The sequence below is a fragment of the Cannabis sativa genome, chromosome X, assembly GCF_029168945.1.
Source record: "Cannabis sativa cultivar Pink pepper isolate KNU-18-1 chromosome X, ASM2916894v1, whole genome shotgun sequence".
NCBI lineage: Eukaryota > Viridiplantae > Streptophyta > Magnoliopsida > Rosales > Cannabaceae > Cannabis > Cannabis sativa.
The window spans coordinates 25260884-25283199 of record NC_083610.1 but is presented as its reverse complement, the minus strand read 5'-3'; the positions used below and the strand labels follow the sequence as shown (position 1 = coordinate 25283199).

Genomic DNA, 22316 nt, shown 5'->3' with positions numbered 1-22316 from the left:
TTAAATTTATACCAAATATAATGAGTAATTCTTTCTTGGACCACCACTACTAATTTAACTCTAAGTCTGATTTGCCCATACAAGTAGGAGATTTCTAAGATTGAGGATTTATATCAATTGGGAATAGAATTTCGGGATTATAATCATATGCGTCATTTAATTTCTTAAGAGAAAATATAGAATGACATTAAATGATATATAGACCATTCATCCAATGATATGTTATTGAGCTAATTCGAAATGAATAAGCTAAGAGGAATTAGGATAATTTCGTTTATAAATAAGAATCCAAAGATGCTTCGATTAATGAGAGTCAAAGTAATCTTATTATGTAATATTCTAGTTTCATATTGTAAAAATACTAGTCTAAGGTGTCATCAATTGATGAACAGCTAGACGTTGCATATACAATATTTATTGTTGTCGAGTGAATTTCGCAACACCAAAATGTATTATTTAATTAATATAAAAAGAGAATTTTCAGAGAAGTGACAAGTGCGAGTATTCGACCTAGAATGGCAAGTACTCGACTGGGAATGCAAGAACAATCAACAAAGCTGGAAATATCAATAAGACAAAGAATTATAGTGGTTCAGTCAGATTGTGATCTGCTTAGTCCACTGTAGCAAAGGATTCGTAGCCCCATTTTCATGGTGGATCACCCCTTTATATACAAAGTAGGTGTCCAATCGGTTACATAAGGATCACATTCATGGTCAATCCATTATTTACATATTGAATTGCAATAATTAAACCCAAACAACGTTAACATTAATAAATGAGTGACAGTTACTAAGTCCATCAACGTATGCGTCTTCCGCATCTGCGAGTTGACTGTTCATGTTCCGTTTTTTGAGCTCGCAAGGTTATTATTACGTTTGGACTGTCCGAGTCCTTAAACAATCGCCACTTGTAGACCTCGCATATTGAGCTGATAAAACCTAGACATGCAAGCCTATAGCGGTTTATCAAGGCTATTGGGTCGTTGGGACCAGATCGCACCATAGAGAGTTGATCTCTATGCTTTCGCAGAAGTATAGGGAGGATACTCGCATATGTCCCGACATATGCGAGTTGGATCCATTCTCTCCTCGCAAATTACGCGATCCGACTTTGGTCGTACTCGCAAGACCTCGTTGGCTCTATCCTAGCGAGGATCAAATTTCGAGGAGTCCCTTATGGACATTTCAGCTTCCATTGGGAATCTGAATATACGTGTCGTTTAAATGGGAGTCTTGTCTCGAGTTTCTAGGTGAGAGAAATCTCACTATAACACATGCCCCTAGTTTCGCGACGTGACAAGAGCGGTCACTGAGGGAAACTATTACTCGAGAGACAGGTGAAAGGTTGTCACGAGTTGGTGACCTTTTGGTTGTCCCGTCGAGGGTTTCGAAAAATGACGGCTGTAATTATTACTTTTTATTGAATTTATGGTGCCACGTCACAAAACTCCTCGGTTTTTGTGTAGGCGTGGCCATCGTTGGCCGTTAGATTGGGCGACCTTAAGCATTCTGGTTGCCACGTGTCGTAATCCCAATTAATAAGGGATACGGGTATTTAAACCCTTTAATACGAATCAAAACTTCCATTTTTCCCTCTTGCTCTTAACTTCCTCCTTCCCTCCATTAAAGAGACTTCAAAAAGCCATTTCCAGATTTTCTACCACTCTTTCTACAATATTCTCAATCTCAGAAGTGATCGAGAGCAATCGCAGAAATCAGAACTAAAGGTTAGTTTTCAAGTCATTGCATTTTCGTTTTCTGTTTGGAGAAAAAAAAATGCTTTACTTTCTGGGTTCAGGTATTTTAGAGGCTTTTTAGGAATGTATGCTTGTATGTGCTTATGAGGATATGTGTTTTAGGTAAGAAACCTGGGTAAATTCATAGAATATGACCTGTAAACTGACATAACCGCACACAATACATAGGCATTGTTTTACGTCTTGAATACTCGCGGATATTCGGATGAACAACTTGAATATTCGCTGGTATTCAGATGAACAACTTGAATACTCGCGGATTGCCAAGATTTACTTTCATTTGACTGTTAGCTAGATCTTTTAGGATTTTTTTTTTTTGTCGCGGGCCGAGTTGCAAGGGTATCAATCGCCGTTCCAAATGGTGGGTGTATCTCAGTATTCTAATGGTCATATATGCGATTATATGACCCTTGAGATACTGAGGTACACCCAGCCATTTGCAATATGCGATGACACTCAAATGATCGTACTCTTTGGCTGTTAGGTAGTCTCGGAACGGTGGGGGTCTCCCAGTAACTTCAGGGTTATGCTCGAAAACGCATACCCCTTGAGTCACTGGGAAACTCCCAGCCGTTTCTGGAGGTATACCGCTTGGCCCAGGATGCGTGAATTACTCGCCCAAGAAAGTTTTATCTCTTCTCGCATATTGAGGGGATGGTCAGTATTCGCAAGGAGGCTGACCATTCTATCGAGTGCGACTTTATAATCTAATGCGGGTGAGATCACTTACTTTGCTTTTCACACATCCATCACGCTGAAAAGATCTTCTATCTTTCAGATGAGCGATTTGTCGGATAGCCAACAGCTCGGCTCCGGAGGCCGTGCATTCGACGGTGAAGCTGACCAGGAGGAGGACAGTTTTCTCCCCACTTCGCTTTCCGAAGAGGAGGCCGCTCCAATAGAGCTAGGTCCGATGTCTTCTGTGGACATCGAAAAGATGGTGCAAGAACTCGCAGAACCTGGGACCATCGATATTCGAGACAGCGAGTCTACGGTGTCGGCACGCGACTATCTTATACACTCAAGGCATGCTCCTGACATCGAGGTCGAGGAGATGGACGATGAATGGATGACTCCAGTTCGCGAGTCAGGTGAGGAAGAGGAGGAGGCGGAAGGGAGTGGGACAGATTCGGTCGACGATTCCCAGCTGAATGAGCCCTTCGCGTGTGAGGATTTAATCTCGAGAGTTTCCAAATCAGACTTCACCACCTTTGTGAGGTTAAATTTGCTGCGACTCGCGTTTCAGCGACCTAAGCCATCTCAGAGAGCGCATCTTCCGTTTACTAACCCTGCGATCATTCCTACAGAGGATGTGGTAGTCTCAATACCCATCCTTCGGTGTGGGGTATCGGTCCCCTTTCACCCCTTCATCGCAGCTATTCTCAGGCGATATGATGTATCGCCTTTTCAGCTAAATCCAAACAGCTACCGCACTGCCCTAGCCTTCTATGCGATGTACATGGAGTATGTCCATAGGGCTCCCTAAGTAGAAGAGTTCAGCTATTTCTACGACATAAAAAGGGTAGGTCTTCATAATGGCTTCTACTGCTTTAGCAAATGGGCGACTTCTGAAATCAACGAAATTGAAGGAATGGTGTCGAACATTGGGGATTGGAAATCGAAGTGGTTTTATGTCTTTAAAGTCCCTGGGATTAGGACTGACTTTAATCGCAGACCTAGTATGTCACATATTTTTTAACTTACACATTTTCTGCATTATTTTTGAGATCTTTTGCTTACTCGCTCTTTGTTGTTATCGCAGATAGACCAGTTCGACCGACCCTTGACGCGACTAGCAGAGAGACAGCTGAAATCCTTGGGAGCCTTCCAGTACAAGATCGCGACTGGCGATTACTGTGTACAACTGCGAAGTTGCGAGAACATCAGCTGATTCCTGAGAACGCAAGTCTTCAAAGGGAGCCGGTATACAAAGAACCATCCGAGAGGCAACAAGAGCGAATAGACAAACACCTTTCTAAGCAAACTCCTCGACAAATTTCAGGTAATTCATCTCTTGTTATAAACTGATAGGTAGGGTTTGACTTATACTTATCTTTCATTTATCTTCGCAGATATGACTTTTCTGAAGTCTGCCCCTGTCCTGAAGATCAAACCGAAGGGTGGAACAACGACGACTTCGCCGGTTGTCGCCCAAAAGAGGAAGAGCGATGCGATGGCTACACTTGCCGCAGACTCTTCCAAGAAGCTGGCCAAGACCACACAGGACAAGGGGAAGAAAGTCGTAATTGATCCCCCTGTTCGAGCTCGCGACTTCCTAGCCATGCAAGAGAAGTTCCTGGCTGAGATTCCTTATGAGGATCTTGTTACGCGCTCTGTTGAGCTGGCCGCGCAGTCGATGACTCTGTTCATAAAAGCTGCTGCTACTCCTTCGAAAGAAGCCGACTCGCTGAAGAGGCAAAATGCTCAGTTTCAGGAGAACATAAAAAAGCTGAAGCAAGAAGTGGCGAGGAGGGAGAAGGAGCTCGAGGAACTCAGCAAGGCCAAGGAGAAGGAGCTCGAAGAACTTAGCAAGGCGAAGGAGCAGGCGGAGCTTGAGGTCAAGAAATCGCAGGCAACGATCATGGAGATGGCCCGCGATTTGGAGACTGAGAAAGAGAATGGGAAGAAGCAGTATGATCAGGCAGTGTCTGATTATATCTATACCACTCTTTCCAAAGTTCCAGATTTCGACTTTTTTCTTCTCGGAACAGAAGCCGCTGAGATGGCTGAGGCTTTTCGTGCCATGTCGCCTACTCAGACCCAAGGTGGGGGAGGGAACCTTCTTGATGAGGTCGAGGGTGCTCAAGCTGAAGAAGTCGAGAACGAGGTTATTAGCAAAGTCGCGGAGGAGACTGCTCCGGATGAGACTACTCCTGCTGCTCCAGATGCTTAGTTATTATGTTGTTTTTTAATTTTAATTCTCTTTTTTTTTTTAAATATGCGGTACAAGGGTACTCGCGCTTTTGTACTTGGACAAATTTCTTTTTATTTTGGACAAATTTATATCCTCGCGGGGATAACTATCCTTTAACATTTACGTAGTACATGGGTACTCGCGTTTTATACATATATTTGCGACTTCAATTACAGCTTGGTGTAATAAGTAGGAATATTTACAAAGCTGATAAAATTTTTGGAAATTTAACAAGTAATTTCATTCATATACTCAATAGTACATTAAATTCATTCATATACTCAATAGTACATTCGGGCATATATACCCCCCTATACTTAGGATTTTTCCCTTTTGAATGAAAAATATCTAAGTATAAGTACAAGAGTGAACATAATCGAATAATGCGAGTACTAGTGATAATAAAATTTCAAGCTCTCGCTATTCCATGCTCGTGGAATCGCAGTTCCATCGAGTGTTGCGAGTCGATACGTTGCATCACCAATTTTGTCTGCGATGAGGTATGGTCCTTCCCAATTATCCCCAAAGACCCCATGCGACGGGTTTTTGGTGTTTGGCATTACTCTTCTAAGGACCAAGTCTCCTGCTCGCAGGGCTTTTACTTTCACTTTGGAGTTAAAGTATCTTGCAGTTCGCTGTTGGTAAGCCGCATTTTTTAGGTGCGCTTTGTCACGCTTTTCCTCCAAAAGATCAAGGCAGAATAGCTGATTCTCGTTGTTCTGCGTGATGTTGAAAATATCCCTTCGTAGGGAACCTGCCCCGACTTCAACTGGCAACATGGCCTCGCACCCGTAAGAAAGTGAGAAGGGTGTTTCGCCAGTTGTAGATCGAGGGGTCGTATTATAAGACCATAGGACTTGCGATAACTCGTCCGGCCAAGCTCCTTTGCGATCTTCTAGTTTCCCTTTTATGGTGTGTTTGATTATTTTATTAATGGCTTCAGTTTGTCCGTTACTCTGTGGGTAAGCAACTGCGGAAAAAGCCTTTTTAATCCCCAAATCGTCGCATAGCTGTCGCATCTCTTTACAGTCAAACTGTTTTCCATTGTCTGAAATGAGTTTATGCGGAATGCCAAAACGACAAATGATGGAGGTATAGATAAACTCGTGCAATTTCGTTGCTGTGATGGTTGCGAGTGCTTTGGCTTCGGCCCACTTTGTGAAGTAATCAACTGCGACTACAGCATATTTGACTCCGCCTTTTCCTTTGGGTAACTCGCCGATTAAATCGATTCCCCATATTGCAAAGGGCCATGGACTTGTGATAGAATGGAGGTTACTCGGAGGCTGGTGGGTGTAAGTGGCTATTCGTTGACATCTATCACACCTCTTTACAAACGCGAGAGCATCTTGTCGCAATGTTGGCCAGTAATACCCTTGCCGCATAATTTTTAAAGCAAGGGAATTACCTCCAGTATGATTGCCAAAAATCCCCTCGTGTACTTCACGAAGTATGTAACCACAGTCCTCTCCACTGATACATTTGAGAAGCGGTTGACTAAAACTTCTGCGATACAACCTTTGGTCATATATTACATAACGGGCTGCTCGCTGTCGCAATTTTCTCGCCTCTACTTTATCATCGGGTAAGAGCCCCTTCTCAAGATATGCGAGGATAGGAGTCATCCAGGTAATCTCCTGAACATCATCTATCTCCATGATTGCTTCTCGATTTATGGTTGGGTGAGCCAGTACGTCTACTGGAATCACATCGAGCAATTCGGCTTCTCTAGTTGAGGCCAAACGGGCCAATGCGTCTGCGTGGGCATTTTGAGCACGCGGTACTTGAGATACAACTACATTTTTGAACTTCTGCATTATTTCGCGAACGATGGCTAAGTATTTAACCAATCTTCCGCCTCTTGCTAGGTATTCTCCATTCACCTGGCATACCACGATTTGGGAATCGCTAAAAGCCTGAAGATACTCGACTTTCATCTCAAGGGCAAGTTTCAATCCTGCGATTAAAGCCTCATACTCGGCTTCATTGTTAGACGCAGAAAATTCAAAACGTGAAGCAGCGTGTACCTTGAAATTATCGGGACTGATTAACAAGATCCCACTGCCTGAACCTTCGTTATTTGAGGCTCCATTGACGTACAATGTCCATGTTTCTTTGCCAGCTATAGCAATGTCACTTCTGTCCTCTACGACTGCCACCTCGGTGCTGGGGAATTCAAGTATAAAATCTGCCAAGGCTTGCCCCTTGATCGCAGTTCTCGGTTTATACTTGATGTCGAACTGACTCAACTCCATCGCCCATTTTAACAATCTCCCCGATGCTTCTCGTTTCGCTAAAACTTATCTTAAGGGGAAGTTTGTCAAAACTTCAATGCTGTCAGCCTGAAAGTAGGGTCGCAATTTTCTTGAGGATATTATCAAGGCGAAAGCCAATTTCTCCATTTGGGGATAACGCGTCTCGGCATCCAGTAATCGCTTACTGACGTAATACACCGGGTATTGGCGTCCTTGGTCTTCGCGTATTAGTACTGAACTAATCGCATATTCTGAGACTGCCAAATAGATGGACAGAACTTCTCCGGACAATGGCTTCGATAAGATCGGAGGTTGCCCCAAATGCGTTTTTAAAGCTTGAAAGGCTTGCTCGCATTTTTCGTTCCAATGAAACCTTTTGTTGCCTTTCAAAATCTGAAAAAACTCCTTGCACTTATCAGAAGATCTGGATATAAAGCGGTTTAAAGCTGCGACTTTACCTGTGAGGCTTTGAACCTCCTTTGGCTTGGTCGGTGATGGCATTTCCACCAATGCCCTGATCTTCGTAGGGTTGGCTTCTATTCCTCGCTGATTAACCATAAAACCAAGGAATTTCCCAGAGCCCACCCCAAAGACACATTTTAACGGATTTAGACGCATCTTGTATCGTCGCAGTATGTCGAACATGGCCTGCAAGTGGGTAATATGATCCTTCGCATGTTGTGATTTTACGAGCATATCGTCAACATATACTTCCATTGTCTTTCCAATGAGATCTGCGAACATCATATTCACTAGCCTTTGACAAGTTGCACCTGCGTTTATTAAACCAAAAGGCATTACTTTGTAACAGTATAATCCTCGATCAGTAATGAACGAGGTATGCTCTTGGTCTGGTTCATACATCGGGATTTGATTGTATCCCGAGTATGCATCCATGAAGCTCAAAAGTTCGTGACCTGCAGTGGCATCGACAAGCTGGTCAATGCTAGGGAGAGGAAAGCTGTCTTTGGGACAGGCTTTGTTTAGATCTATAAAGTCAACGCATGTGCGCCATGAGCCATTAGGCTTCGGCACAAGTACGGGGTTTGCTAACCAGTTGGGGTAAAATGACTCCCGTATAAAGCCGCAGGCAAGGAGGCGGTCGACTTCTTCTTTCAGCGCTTGGTACCTCGCGGGGTCCATTTTGCGACGCTTTTGTAGGACACCTCGCACTTCGGGGTCAATGTTCAAGCGATGACACATGACTTGCGGAGATATCCCGACCATATCTGAATGTTTCCAGGCAAAGACATCAAGATTTTTCTTTAAAAAGGTCGTTAATTGTTCTCGCAGCTGTAAATTTAATTTAGAACCAATTTTTAAAACATTGTTATTATCTACAGGATCTATAGGTACCTCGATTGTGTCTTCCGCGGCTTGGGCTACGGCGGTGTGATCGAGGATTCTTGGATCCAAGTCTGGTTCGTCTATGTGCGGCACCTCCTCGATCCTGAGGATCTCCTGGCGAGGAGGTGGTGCTTCCAAAAGGTAGATAACATTTACCGTCCTTTTTTCTGCGAGTTTAACGGTTGCGTTATAACATTCTCGTGAGTCGGATTGGACTCCCCGCACCGAACCTACTCGAGCGGGAGTAGGGAACTTCATCGTCAGATGATAGATAGAGGTTATGATCTTCATCTCCTTCAGGATTGGTCGACCAATTACAGCGTTATACGCTGAGTATTGGTCGATTACTGCGAAGTCGGCCATTGACTTGGCTGTTACTGGGGCTGTTCCCAAAGTGATTGGGAGCTTAATCACTCCTTTAATTGCTATGACATCACCCGAAAAGCCATAAATGCTTGATGTCATAGGTCGCAAATCCTTCTCTTGCAACCCCATTTGCTTGAAGGCTTGGAAATTCAGTAGATTCACTGAACTCCCATTGTCAACCAGTATACGATGGACATTGTCCCCACCAATATTGGCGACTATTACCAGTGCATCAGAATGTGGGTGGTGGACCCATCTCGCATCGCTCTCCATAAAGATGATGTCGTCGCATTCTTTCTTAAAGAGCTTCTCGGGCCGTTCACCAAGATTATTCACATTCGTAAGCGGCTTCTCCTTGGCTTCTCTGGCATACCGTTCTTGTGATTTGCGAGAGTCGCCTGCGATGTGTGGTCCTCCGATTATAGTCAGGATATTGCGAGGTGTTTTGGAGCCACTCGCGTTCTGCTTTTCTCCTTTGTCATCCGCTTGGGGATGACTTTCCTCGCTCCTTTTATACTTGTCGAATTTCCCTCTCCGGATCAGCTCCTCTATTTCATCCTGCAAGACCCAGCATTCTAGAGTAGTGTGACCAATGTCCTTGTGGTACTTACAGAATTTTTTAGGATCCCTCCGGTCGCGATTCCCCCTGATGGGGGGCGGCTTCTTGAAGACTCCGTTCCTTTCTTCAATCGCATAGATATGGTCTCGAGGGACTGCGAGTTCAGTATAATTGACGAAGCGAGGTCCTCCCTTCCTTTTTGGCGAGGACTCCTTCTTTGGAGGAGACTTAGCCAGCTTCGGACTTCGCTGTCTTCTTGGGCTGCGTCTTCATGGGCTTCGGCCCCTGGAGTTCTTCCCTCGCGGACTGTGAGATCGTGACCGCGGTATGGGTGACCGGCGTTTGTCCTTCCCCTTCTCTAACTCCGCTAGAGAGTTCTCAATTCTTTTGTGAGGTTCGGCCATGGCGAAGAACTCTACCAAGGACTCGGGCCTTCGAGCTTGTAATTCCTTCCAAAAGTTGGTCCTCGGCAAGATACCTGTTATCAACATACAAACAAGCGAAGACTCGGGGGCCTTCTCGACCTTTGTTACTTCTGCGTTAAAACGTTTGAAATAGTCTTGTAAAGACTCACCAGGTTCTTGTTTGATGTTGGCCAAAGTCGTATAGGGTGGTCTATACGTCATTGTGGCCTGGAAATGCGTGAGGAATAGGTCGACAAAGGTTTCCCACGTCGATATTGATGCCTCAGGTAATTGGGTGAACCAATCATGAGCATTTTCCTCGAGTGTTGCCGCAAGAATGCGGCACTTCGCGAGTTGTGGTACCTAGTCTACTTCCATTATAGTATTAAATTTTTCTAAATAGTCTATCGGGTTAGAAGTACCTTTATACTTGAGGGATTCGGATAGACGAAACCCTTTAGGAAGTTGAGCCTGCCGCACCTCTGCGATAAAAAGCGAGGTGCCATGCAACTTATATATAGGCTTACGCTGCTGCTCGAGCATCTTTAAAGCTTGTAGAAGCATGCTTTGGTCGATTCCTCCTGTCGCAGGGGTTGGGGTCGCTGCGACTGCGGGGCTCGCAACTACTGCGGCAAGGTTTGCTGGGATATTGATCCTAGTGGTCGCGATTGGCGCGATAGGCGGGTTATTATCTACGTTGACACCCTGATCGCCCGCCTGGGGATCACGGAGTGCCTTGGTATTACGTGGGCCGCGGGAGCGTGCCCTGAAAACTGTGTTGAGATGATCACGTAGATCACCTCGGTGTACTTGATAACGTCCTCCCTGTTGTGTCTGTACAGAGCCGGACCTTGTATACCTGCTCGGAGTGCGTCCATGCAATGACGAAGAGGCTGACTCTGCGTCGTTGTCTCTCGATGGTCGACTGCGAGGATTACGGCGCTCAGGATCTTCGTCAATTTGTGCGCTCTGGTTTGGAAACCTTGTGGATTGATCTCTTGACATCGGATGGTTCAGGTCCAGAGCTTCAGGGTTAGTTCTTCGTTCCCTGCGTACACGGTTAGTATGACATCTAGAAGTTGTTACCTGTGGGTTATCGTCGCGAATGGCGGGAACTCGAGGAGGGCGTCGAGCTCGACTCTGTCCATCTACTTCGGCTTGTAGTGCCCACAGTTGATCCTGAATTGCAGCATACTGATCAGTGGTGAGTTGGATCATTCCCTCGGATACCACCGCCGGAGTGACGGGGGGAAAATGCATGGTTGCTGGTGGCGTGGACGTGTCCCCGACTTGAGGGCCAGTCGTTTCTGGGAATAGGTTGAGAGGTCTGATATTGCTCCTCCGTACTCCGCCGTTGCTGACGTCCACAGGTGGCACTCCAGCTCCAGACAGTGGTACACTCATCATTCCAATATTGATGGACCCGTTGTTAGCTCCGTTAGCGTGATTTCCAGCCATGATGAATAGTGTTCTTTGAAGTGAATGAAGTCTTTAGTCGATTCCCACAGACGGCGCCAAATGTTGTCGAGTGAATTTCGCAACACCAAAATGTATTATTTAATTAATATAAAAAGAGAATTTTCAGAGAAGTGACAAGTGCGAGTATTCGACCTAGAATTGCGAGTACTCGACTGGGAATGCAAGAACAATCAACAAAGCTGGAAATATCAATAAGACAAAGAATTATAGTGGTTCAGTCAGATTGTGATCTGCTTAGTCCACTGTAGCAAAGGATTCGTAGCCCCATTTTCATGGTGGATCACCCCTTTATATACAAAGTAGGTGTCCAATCGGTTCCATAAGGATCACATTCATGGTTAATCCATTATTTACATATTGAATTGCAATAATTAAACCCAAACAACGTTAACATTAATAAATGAGTGACAATTACTAAGTCCATCAACGTATGCGTCTTTCGCATCTGCGAGTTGACTGTTCATGTTCCGTTTGTTGAGCTCGCAAGGTTATTATTACGTTTGGACTGTCCGAGTCCTTAAACAATCGCCTCTTGTAGACCTCGCATATCGAGCTGATAGAACCTAGACATGCGAGCCTATAGTGGTTTATCAAGGCTATTGGGTCGTTGGGACCAGATCGCACCATAGAGAGTTGATCTCTATGCTTTCGCAGAAGTATAGGGAGGATACTCGCATATGTCCCGACATATGCGAGTTGGATCAATTCTCTCCTCGCGAATTACGCGATCCGACTTTGGTCGTACTCGCAAGACCTCGTTGGCTCTATCCTAGCGAGGATCAAATTTTGAGGAGCCCCTTATGGACATTTTAGCTTCCATTGGGAATCTGAAAATACGTGTCCTTTAAATGGGAGTCTTGTCTCGAGTTTCTAGGTGAGAGAAATCTCACTATAACATTTATCTTTCGAGATCTAACACTATTATGTATGTCTAATGGTGAAAATCCACTAGGGATTTATCTCATTAGATAAACAAACCATGTTAGACCAACAATGAAGATTCGAAATTAAACTAAAACTTAATAACAGAAAATAACATGGTTCAATATAAATTCATACACAATTTAGAAATTATTAAACATATAGCAAGTAGGAATGACAAGTGAAAATACTAAAACATACAATCCTAAATAATTTCCAAGGTTTTCAACAAACTGATATCAGTGTCCCGTTTAGGCGAGAGTCAAAGCTACCATCCATTGAATAGAGTTGTCAGCTCATCTAAAATGTTAAACATTCTAGCAACCTTTTATTCGATCAAGATTGGAATTCAGCGTTGTCCCATTTAGGCGAGAGTCAAGGCAATTCTATCTTATGAGCTTCCACCATTGTTTCGCAATTTGCAAGTCAAATATGGTCGCCACCATTAGGGTGATCCATACCATATAAAACACTTACAAACTACTTATCTTTCGAGATTAAACGGTGCGAAATTGCTAATGAACGTTCCTCCATTAGGGAGAATTACTTACTAAAACAAACGCGATGTAAAACCAACAATGGAGATCGAATATCTTAATAATAAAGCTCATTATTTAAAGAGAGTTGTATTTTCTTTGAATCTGTTTATTTAATCTATTTATTTTAAATATATATTTATCTAATTAAAATTTCCAATTTAGAATGAAAAATTCTAAATATAAATTTTAATTTAATATTTATAAATTTTACTTAGATGGATATGAAAATAAAATGAATTATTTCCATCTTAGTAATAATTTCCAATAAATATTTAGAAAAATATTGAATTTAAGTTGTTAAAAAATTAATTTAAATTAATTTACAACTCAAATTTAATTTTCTATAAATATATTTTGCATTTCGAAAGATTAAAGTATTTAAGAATACAATTTTCGAAAATGCATGTTAAAATAAAATATAAATCCTGAAAAAATTATTCCAATTTAATGTTGGCCCAAAATTAATTAATAAAATTAATTTACAACAAAAAATATAATTCTCCTATTTAATTAAATATATATAAGAAAAATTTCAAATATTTAAGTATGATGATGAAAATCAACTTAAATATTAATTTTCTATTTAATTAAATACACTAGAAAAATACTTCAATCAAAAACAGATAATATCTATCTAGATTTTCATTTGACTAATTAATTCAATTTCTAATAATATACTTTAATTCAATTTATTTTAAATTAATCAATAAATGAAAAAATCATTGATTTAAGTTGATCCAAAATTAAAATAAATAATTTACAACTTTAATCTATTTTTCAAATAAAATTCGAAATTCCAACATTTAAGAAATGCAATTTCGAAATTTGATTAATAAAATAAAGAAAAAATATATTTTGAAAATTATTTAAATTTAGTTGAAAAAATAAATTTCAACTAAAAATAATTTTCTATTTAATTAAGTGTCATGAAAAAGAAATATTTAAGTATCATGATGAAAATTAACTTAGATATTTAATTTTTAAATTAATTAAATGTATTAAATTCAAGAAATAAATAATTAAGTGTAGAGAAGGCTTAATTATTAATCTCTAGTTTAATACTAGGAAAAATATACTTAAAATAAATTGTACCAAAATTAATTATTTAAATAATTATTTTCACAATGTATAATATTTTCCTATTTAATATTAGAAATAATAAGTAGTCTAGAAATAACTATATAGAAAATATCTTATTTGACCAAATATCTTTTCCACAAAATTTGAAAAAATATCTAATTTAAGAAATATTAGAAAAAATCCAGAACTTAAATATTTTCCAAATTTAAATTTAATTAAATATCAAAAATTATGTTGTAACCACTTAATTTAAAAATATTCCATTTTAAGTTAATATTCGAAAAGATATTAACTTAAAAAATATCTAAAGAATCTTAATAACCAATGCCTAAAATTCCTCAACTTAATTTTTGAAATTTTAAATCCAAAAGTTATTTAGATTTAAGTTGGTTATTTGTAGATAACTAAATATCAACTTAAATAGGAATATTTAATGAAAAATTTAAATTAAGCCTCAGAAAGAATCTAGATGGTTATAATTCTATATTTAATTAAATACAAGAAAATACATATAGTTTAGGTTAGAATAAAAAATTCTTAAAACTATAATTTTCTTAAATTAATTTCAAAATAAATGAAATTAATTATGTTGCTAATCAATTTTATTAGGTTAAACTAGTTTAATTAACCTAGTACAGTTATTCAAATCAGGCAAATGGGCCTTCACAATTGGGGTGGTTCATGTGAGGGGGTGCTGGGTTCAGTATGTCGTACCCACTACTATGGCTCCCAACTCTCACACAAGGCCCAAAAGAGAGGAATTTAACCTTAAAATGAACAACTGTTATTAATTGAATAGGCCGAAAAACTAAATGGGCCTAAATAAAATCTATCAAGAACTATTACATTTTATTTAGCAACAACAACCTATATGCATCTATAATGAAATTAAATACATAGGCTCACATAATCACACTTTGGATGGGTCCTATCATGTTGCTAGGTCATACACAGATGAAAGAAGATTGTAAATATACCTGTTACAAATTATTTACTTGACCAAGGGAGCCATCAGATCATTAGATCTGGCAAAAAGTTAATCATGGCTATTTGCAATCAAATAATAATAAGTTTTAAAAACTTACAAACAAGCTAAAACACATACTCCTGCAGCAAGGTTAGCTGGATAGTTGGATGTAGGATTTATTTAATTTTAAATACATAATTTTGAAAAATTAATTAAATAAAAAAAATTTATTTTCGAAAATAATAAAATAAAATAAAATTTAAAAAATTTCGAAATTAATAAAAAAAAATATTTTAAAATTAAACCTACAATTTTGAAAAATTAGGTTTCAACCAACCTAAATATCATTTCAAAATTTGCTAACTACTTTTAAAAATTTAATGTTATTTTATAAATAAAAATTAAATAAAAAATTAAAAAAGATAAATAAATATCTTTTTCAGATTTTAAATGTAATTTAAATAAATAAAATAACAAAATTTAAAAGTTAGCAAAATATCTTACATCTATTTAAAATGACATGATTATAGTTATCTTATTTTAAATTTAAATAAGGTCAAATTATTTTTAAAAAAAAAAATTAATTTAAAAAATTTAATATCTGAACTTAAATTTAAATTTAAAAATAAGATAAGATATAATCAAATTTAAAAATAAAATAGATAATTAAGCAAAAAAGATAGATATTTACTATTTTTCAAATTCAAATTACACTAATATCATGAATTAAATTTAAAAAATATTAATTAATTTAATTATGATAATTAGAATTGAATTAGGAATAGTAAATGTATAAATACAGAACAACACAAAAAATTGGAAGTTAAATCCATGAAATAGCATGAAAAAACGAAGAAAAACGAAAAAAAAATGCGAGTTGTACGGACAGTATGCATTACATACTGTCCATGGGCGCGCAAGGGGCTGCATGGGCGAGGAAACCAGACGCAAAGGGAGGCTGCATGATTTCCGCGTGAGCCCGTCGTACATCAACACCACCCCGATATTTTCGAAACTTCAAAAAATCATAACTAATTCAAATTAAATCGAAATTGAGTTCTGTAAAAAAAGTAACTTGCTTAATTTTTTCCATAATATCCAATAAAAATAATTCCAGAAACAGATATTCAATTATTGTTCACGAAAATTCACAAACATCAATCAATCATCAAATAACACTCAATACAACATGATACCATCCAAAACATCAAACAATCATTTTAAAGTCCAAATTTCTTGCAAGCAAATCAATTACCATGGCTCTGAGGCCAGTTGTTGGACATTATTTTACATGGATCTTAGATATACTCACAAGTATGTTGATTAACACCCTAAATATGAACTTTCTAAAACGATGAAATAAACACATATAAAGTTTAGTGAACCTTACATTGGGTGCAGCGGAATATAATGACTCCTTCCGTTCAGATATGTAGCCATTGATTCCTTTCTGTAGCAGAGCATTATCAATATCTGAACCTGGATTTCTTTCTCTGAATCTTTAGTACTGAAACTCCTTCTTGCTGAAAGTCTTTCTTCACGATCTTCCTCACTATGATTGAGGTATCACTTGCTGTGTGTGGGCACTACTCTAACACTAAGAATTTCGAAATTCAAAGAAGAAGAGAGAGAGAGTGGGGTCGGCCAAAGATAGGGAGAGAGAGAGGCTCAATTGTTTCTGAATGAAAAGTGAGAAGAAAAGTCTTAAATTCCTGAAGCCTTCACTATATATTTATAGCATTCCACTAGGGTTAGGTTTGAATTATTTGGCATTAAAAAAATGAAAATATCAGTTTAAAATGCCTACAAAAGTGGCCGGCCATGGCTTGTTGGATTTGGGCCTTGCTTTTTGCAATTTTGCAGTTTTATCTTTTCTGCATCTGATTTTTTCAAAAACGCTAATTTTCTAATTCAACCATTTAAATGCCAATTCTAACTATTTAAGAACTATAAATAATTATTAAATAATATTGTCATTTATCATATTTATTAATTGAACCATACAAAGTATCATAATTAACAAATATGCCCCTAAAACTCTTTCTTTACAATTTCGCCCTTACTTAGTGAAAAAATTCACAAAAAGACATAGTCTAAATTGAGAATTATAATTGATTAATCAAAACCAATTATATGAGTCTTACAAGTAATATTATTTCAACTAGTGAGGGGACCATGGGTCTATATAACCGAGCTTCCAATAAGTAGATCAAGAATTTATTACTAAAATTCACTAACTTATTAATTCTTCGTTGAATCCACGCATAGAACATAGAATTGCACTCTCAGTATATAGAATGCTCTATATGTTCCACCATATAGACACATCATTAGTTCTCCATTGTTATAATCCTAATTTAATAAATGATCCTCTATATGAATGATCTACACTGTAAAGGGATTAGATTACCGTTACACCCTACAATGTATTTAATCCTTAAAACACTTAACCCCGTATAAATGATATTTCAGCTTATGTGAAATGAGATCTCCACCATTTATTTTCCTTTGGTCAAGCTCGAAGGATATCATCCTTTGCTTACTATTCGCCGGATAGAAGCTACAGATTCCATGTTTATGTTAGCGCTCCCACTCAATTGCACTACCGTGTTCCCAAAATGTACGTATCACCCTGACCTAAAAGTAGGCTTAACTAACAAATCAAAGAACACGAATAGCCTCCTGAGATTGAGCCTAATCATAACAAGATTAAGATCATTTGATCTAGGATCAACTAGGCGATATTGACTTGAATAGATATTACGGTAAGTTTAATAAATATAAGTCAAAGTTCAATATCGGTCCCTTCCGATGCATACTTCATGCATCCAACCTGAGCCTTACTTTAACCAATGCTCTGGAAAGAACATAGCATTTCTCCAAATGCAAGTAAACTCTGTTGTAGATTATCATATCAGTAAAACCCTGTGTCTGATAAATCTAGGAAACTTTATTCACATAGTCATGTTTAGTTTCCAATGTGTTGACAACACAATAAACTGGATCAAGTATGTGAAAAGGGTTTCAGATGAATTTATACATTATGTACATATAATCATGAAATAAATCATGTGAACCATGCAACATTAAATGTTATTTCTGATCTATATTAATAAGTAAATCTGATTATATTGAAATGAGTTTTATTTAGGGCATAATACCCAACACCTATATGCATCTATACAATAAAATAAACATATAGGCTCACACAGGCACACACTTGGATGGGTCCTATCATGTTGCTAGGTCATACACAGATGAAAGAAGATTGTAAAATTTACCTGTTACAAATTATTAACTTGACCAAGGGAGCCATCAGATCATTAGATCTGGCTAAAAGTTAACCATGGCTATTTGCAATCAAGTAATAATAGGTTTTGAAAACTTACAAACAAGCTAAAACCACATACTCCTGCAACAAGGTTAGCTGGATAGTTGGAAGTAGGATTTATTTAATTTTAAATAAATAAATTTCGAAAATAAAATAATTAAATAAATAAATAAGATTAATATTTAATTTTTCGGAAAAAATTAAAAATAAAAAAAAAAATTATTTATTTTTTGAAAATAAAAAAAAATTATATTTAATTTCAAAATTATTTAAAAATAAATATTTAAAATTAAACCTACAATTTTGAAAAATTAGGTTTCAACTAACCTATATCATTTCAAAATTTGCTAACTACTTTTAAAAATTAAATGTTATTTTATAAAATAAAAAATTAAAAAAGATAAATAAAATATCTTTTTCAGATTTTAAATTTAATTTAAATAAATAAAATAACAAAATTTAAAAGTTAGCAAAATATCTTACATCTATTTAAAATTTCATGATTATAGCTATCTTATTTTAAATTTAAATAAGGTCAAATAATTTTTTAAAAAAAAAGTTTACTTTAAAAAATTTAATATCTGACCTTAAGTTTAAAAATAAGACAAGATATAATCAAATTTAAAAATAAGATAGATAATTAAGCAAAAATATAGATACAGTAGAACCTCTATCCAAGAATACACTTGGGACCAAGTAAATTATATTCTAATTAGGAGGTTATAACTAAATAGAGTTACACTGGAAAAAAAATTAATAAATAATAAAAAAATATCAATGTAACAATAATAACAATAAATAATAATTAATACTATATCATAATAGAAATATTTTAGAGTAAATATAATTTCATACATGTATTATAATTTAAAATAAAATTATTAATTTCACATAAATAAATTTACAAAATACATGTATATATTTTATTAAGATGTAATTATTCTTATATAGAGGTATACTTTGTTAATACGGACTTAGAAAATGTATAACTAATTACATTTTAGAGGTTATTCTTATTTATAATTGTCCCAAATCGGGACTTGATTTTTTTATAACATATTAGAGGTTATTCTTGAATAGAGTATTCTTAAATAGAGGTTCTACTGTATTTACTATTTTTAAATTCAAATTACACTAATATCATTAATTAAATTAAAAAAAATATTAAATAAATTAATTATGATAATTAAAATTGAATTAGGAATAGTAAAGGTATAAATACAGAACTACACAAAAAATCGGAAGTTAAATCCATGAAAAAGCATGAAAAAATGAAGAAAAACGAAAAAATTGTGAGCTGTACGGACGATATGATACACATCCGCGCGCGCACAGATGGGTGTTGGCCGAGAAACCTCGGCGGAATGGGGAACACGCAGGATTTTCGCGAGCGGGGAAGGGTGTATTCAGACACCCGTGTGTGTTGCTTCGGACAGGATACTATCCGAACACGCCTGTGACCGAGATACACTCGGTTTCGCGCGCGTGTGTGTGTGTGTCAGCATCCTTATCTTTTTTTAAATCTCCAAAAATCATAACTAATTCAAATTAAATCGAAATTGAGTTCTGTAAAAAAGTAACTTGCTTAATTTTTTCCATACTATCCAATAAAAATAATTTCAGAAACAGATATTCAATTATGTTTCACGAAAATTCACAAACATCAATCAATCATCATATAACACTCAATACAACATGAAACCATCCAAATAACAAACAATCGTTTTAAAGTCCAAATTTCTTGCAAGAAAATCAATTACCATGGCTCTGAGACCAGTTGTTGGAAATTTATTTTACTAGGATCTTATATCTACTCACAAGTATGTTGTTTAACACCCTAAATATGAACTTTCTAAAACGATAAAATAAACAAATATAAAGTTAAGAAAACCTTACATTGATGCAGCGGAATTAATGTCTCCTTCCACTCAGATCTCTAACCCTTGTATCCTTTCTGTCGCAGAGTATAATCAAGATCTGAGCCCGAATGTCCTTCTCCTTGAGTTTGATCCTTCACAGTCTTCCAATCTATGATTGAGTTACTGCTTGTTGTGTGTGGGCACTCACTCGTTCACTAGGGTTCGAAATTTAGGAGAGGAAAAGAGAGAAGGGGTTTCGGCCAATAGAAGAGAATAGGGAAGGCTCAGTTTTTCTGAAGAGAGAATTTTCTGCCAGAAGATGTTATTGAAACTTGTGTTTTTGACTGAGCCATCACTTTCTATTTATAGGCAACTACTAGGTTTAGGTTAGGAATTATTTGGCATTAAAATAATAAAAATATTAATTTAAAAAAGTCAAACAAGTGGTCGGCCATGGTGTGATAATGGGCCCCACTTTGATAGCTATTATTATAGGGGAACTCCATCATAGGCAAATATTTGATCCATGACCCTCCAAAATCCATGACACAAGCTCGTAATAGGTCTTCAAGTATCTGAATAGTTCGCTCAGATTGCCCATCTATTCGAGGATGAAAGGCCGTACTGAACTTCAAATTAGTTCCCATGGCCTTCTGCAAACTCACCCAAAACTTCGAGGTAAATTTAGGGTCTCTATCTGAAATGATACACTTTGGTATTCCATGAAGGCGAACAATCTCCTTTACATACAAATCAGCATACTGATCTATTGTATAAGTTACTTTGATAGGCAAGAAATGTGCTGACTTTGTAAAGCGATCCACCAGGACCCAAACAGAGTCATACATTCCTATAGTTCTCGACAAACCAACCACCAAATCCATCGCAATGTCTTCCCACTTCCATTCTGGAAGAGATAGTGGTTGAAGTAATCATTCCATACCACCAGAAATAGGGTTTTAGATCTTGATACATTTTGGTGGTTCCTGGGTGCAGTGAATAACGGGTAGTGTGAGCTTCATCCAAAATCTCTTTCTTAAGCTCAGTGTTATCAGGGACACACCCTCGTGCTTTGAACAGTAGCATTCCACTGTCAGAGATTGAAAAGTCCTTAGATTTGCCTGCTAAAACATCTTCTCGAATCTTAAACAGTTTAGGGTCTTCTAATTTTGCCACTTTAATTCTTTCCAACAAGTCTGACTGAAGTGTCAGATTATGTAATTTTTCAATCACGAATTCAATGTTTGCCCTAGACATCTCAGAGGCTAATTGAGGAGAAATCATTACCATATTGAATATCTGATCAGGTCCTTTTCGGCTTAAGGCATCTGCCACAACATTTGCTTTTCCAGGATGATATAGAATTTCACAGTCATAGTCCTTCACTAGCTCTAATCATCTCCTTTGTCTCATATTCAGATCCTTTTGAGTGAAAAAGTACTTGAGACTTTTGTGGTCAGTATAGATCTCACACCGTTCACCATATAAGTAGTGTCGCCAAATTTTCAAGGCAAACACCACTACTGCAAGTTCTAAGTCGTGAGTTGGGTAACGCTGCTCATAATCTTTCAATTGTCGAGAAGCATAAGCTATGACTTTATCTACCTGCATTAGCAGAAAACCCAAACCCTGCCTTAATGCATCGCAATACACCACAAACTTCTCTTGATCCGATGGCAAGGCTAAAACATGAGCTGTAATAAGTCGTTGTTTCAGCTCTTGGAAACTTCCCTCACACTTATCTGACCATATAAACCGTTGGTTCTTCCTAGTTAACTCGGATAACGGCATTGCGATCTTAGAAAAGCCTTCCACAAAACACCGATAATAACCCGCTAAACCGAGAAAACTCCGAACTTCAGTAACTGTTTTTGCTCTAGGCCAATTCTTCACTACTTCAATCTTCCTTGGGTCTACCATAATCCCGTCTTTTCCAACAATATACCCCAGAAAAGATACTTGTGATAGCCAAAACTCACACTTTTTTAGAGTTTATGATCTCTGAGTCGTTGCAGAACCATACGAAGATGTTGTTCGTGTTTTGCTTCTGACTGAGAGTTCACAAGAATATCATCAATAAATACAATTATAAAATTATCGAGAAAATCCTTGAATACTCTATTCATGAGATCCATAAAGGCTGCTGGAGCATTTGTTAACCCAAATGACATAACTAGGAACTCATAATGCCCGTACCTAGTACGAAAGGCTGTCTTCGGAATATCTTCCTCTCGGATTCTCAGCTGATGATATCCAGACCTCAAGTCAATCTTAGAAAATATTGTCTTGCCCTGAAGTTGATCGAACAAATCATCAATTTTAGGCAAAGGGTATTTGTTCTTAATGGTTAACTTGTTCAGCTCCCGATAATCAATACACATTCGAAGAGTTCCATCTTTCTTCTTTACATACAGAACCGGAGCTCCCCAAGGTGACACACTTGGTCAAGTGAACCCTAAATCGAGCATTCCTTGAAGTTGTATCTTCAATTCTTTTAGTTCTGCAGGTGCCATTCGGTAAGGTGCTTTTGAAACAG

At 37.6% G+C, this 22316-nt stretch overlaps 1 protein-coding gene across 1 annotated transcript; it reads right to left on the bottom strand.

The window, feature by feature from the left end:
- Nucleotides 1-4843: 4843 nt before the first annotated feature.
- LOC115722848 (uncharacterized) lies at nt 4844-21700 on the bottom strand. Its single transcript, XM_061105943.1, has 4 exons — nt 21386-21700; nt 20785-20980; nt 20312-20687; nt 4844-4880 (listed from the first exon to the last, which is right to left on the bottom strand). Exons 1-4 carry the CDS (start codon nt 21698-21700, stop codon nt 4844-4846), a joined length of 924 nt encoding a protein of 307 aa, XP_060961926.1.
- Between the last annotated feature and the right edge of the window lie 616 nt (nt 21701-22316).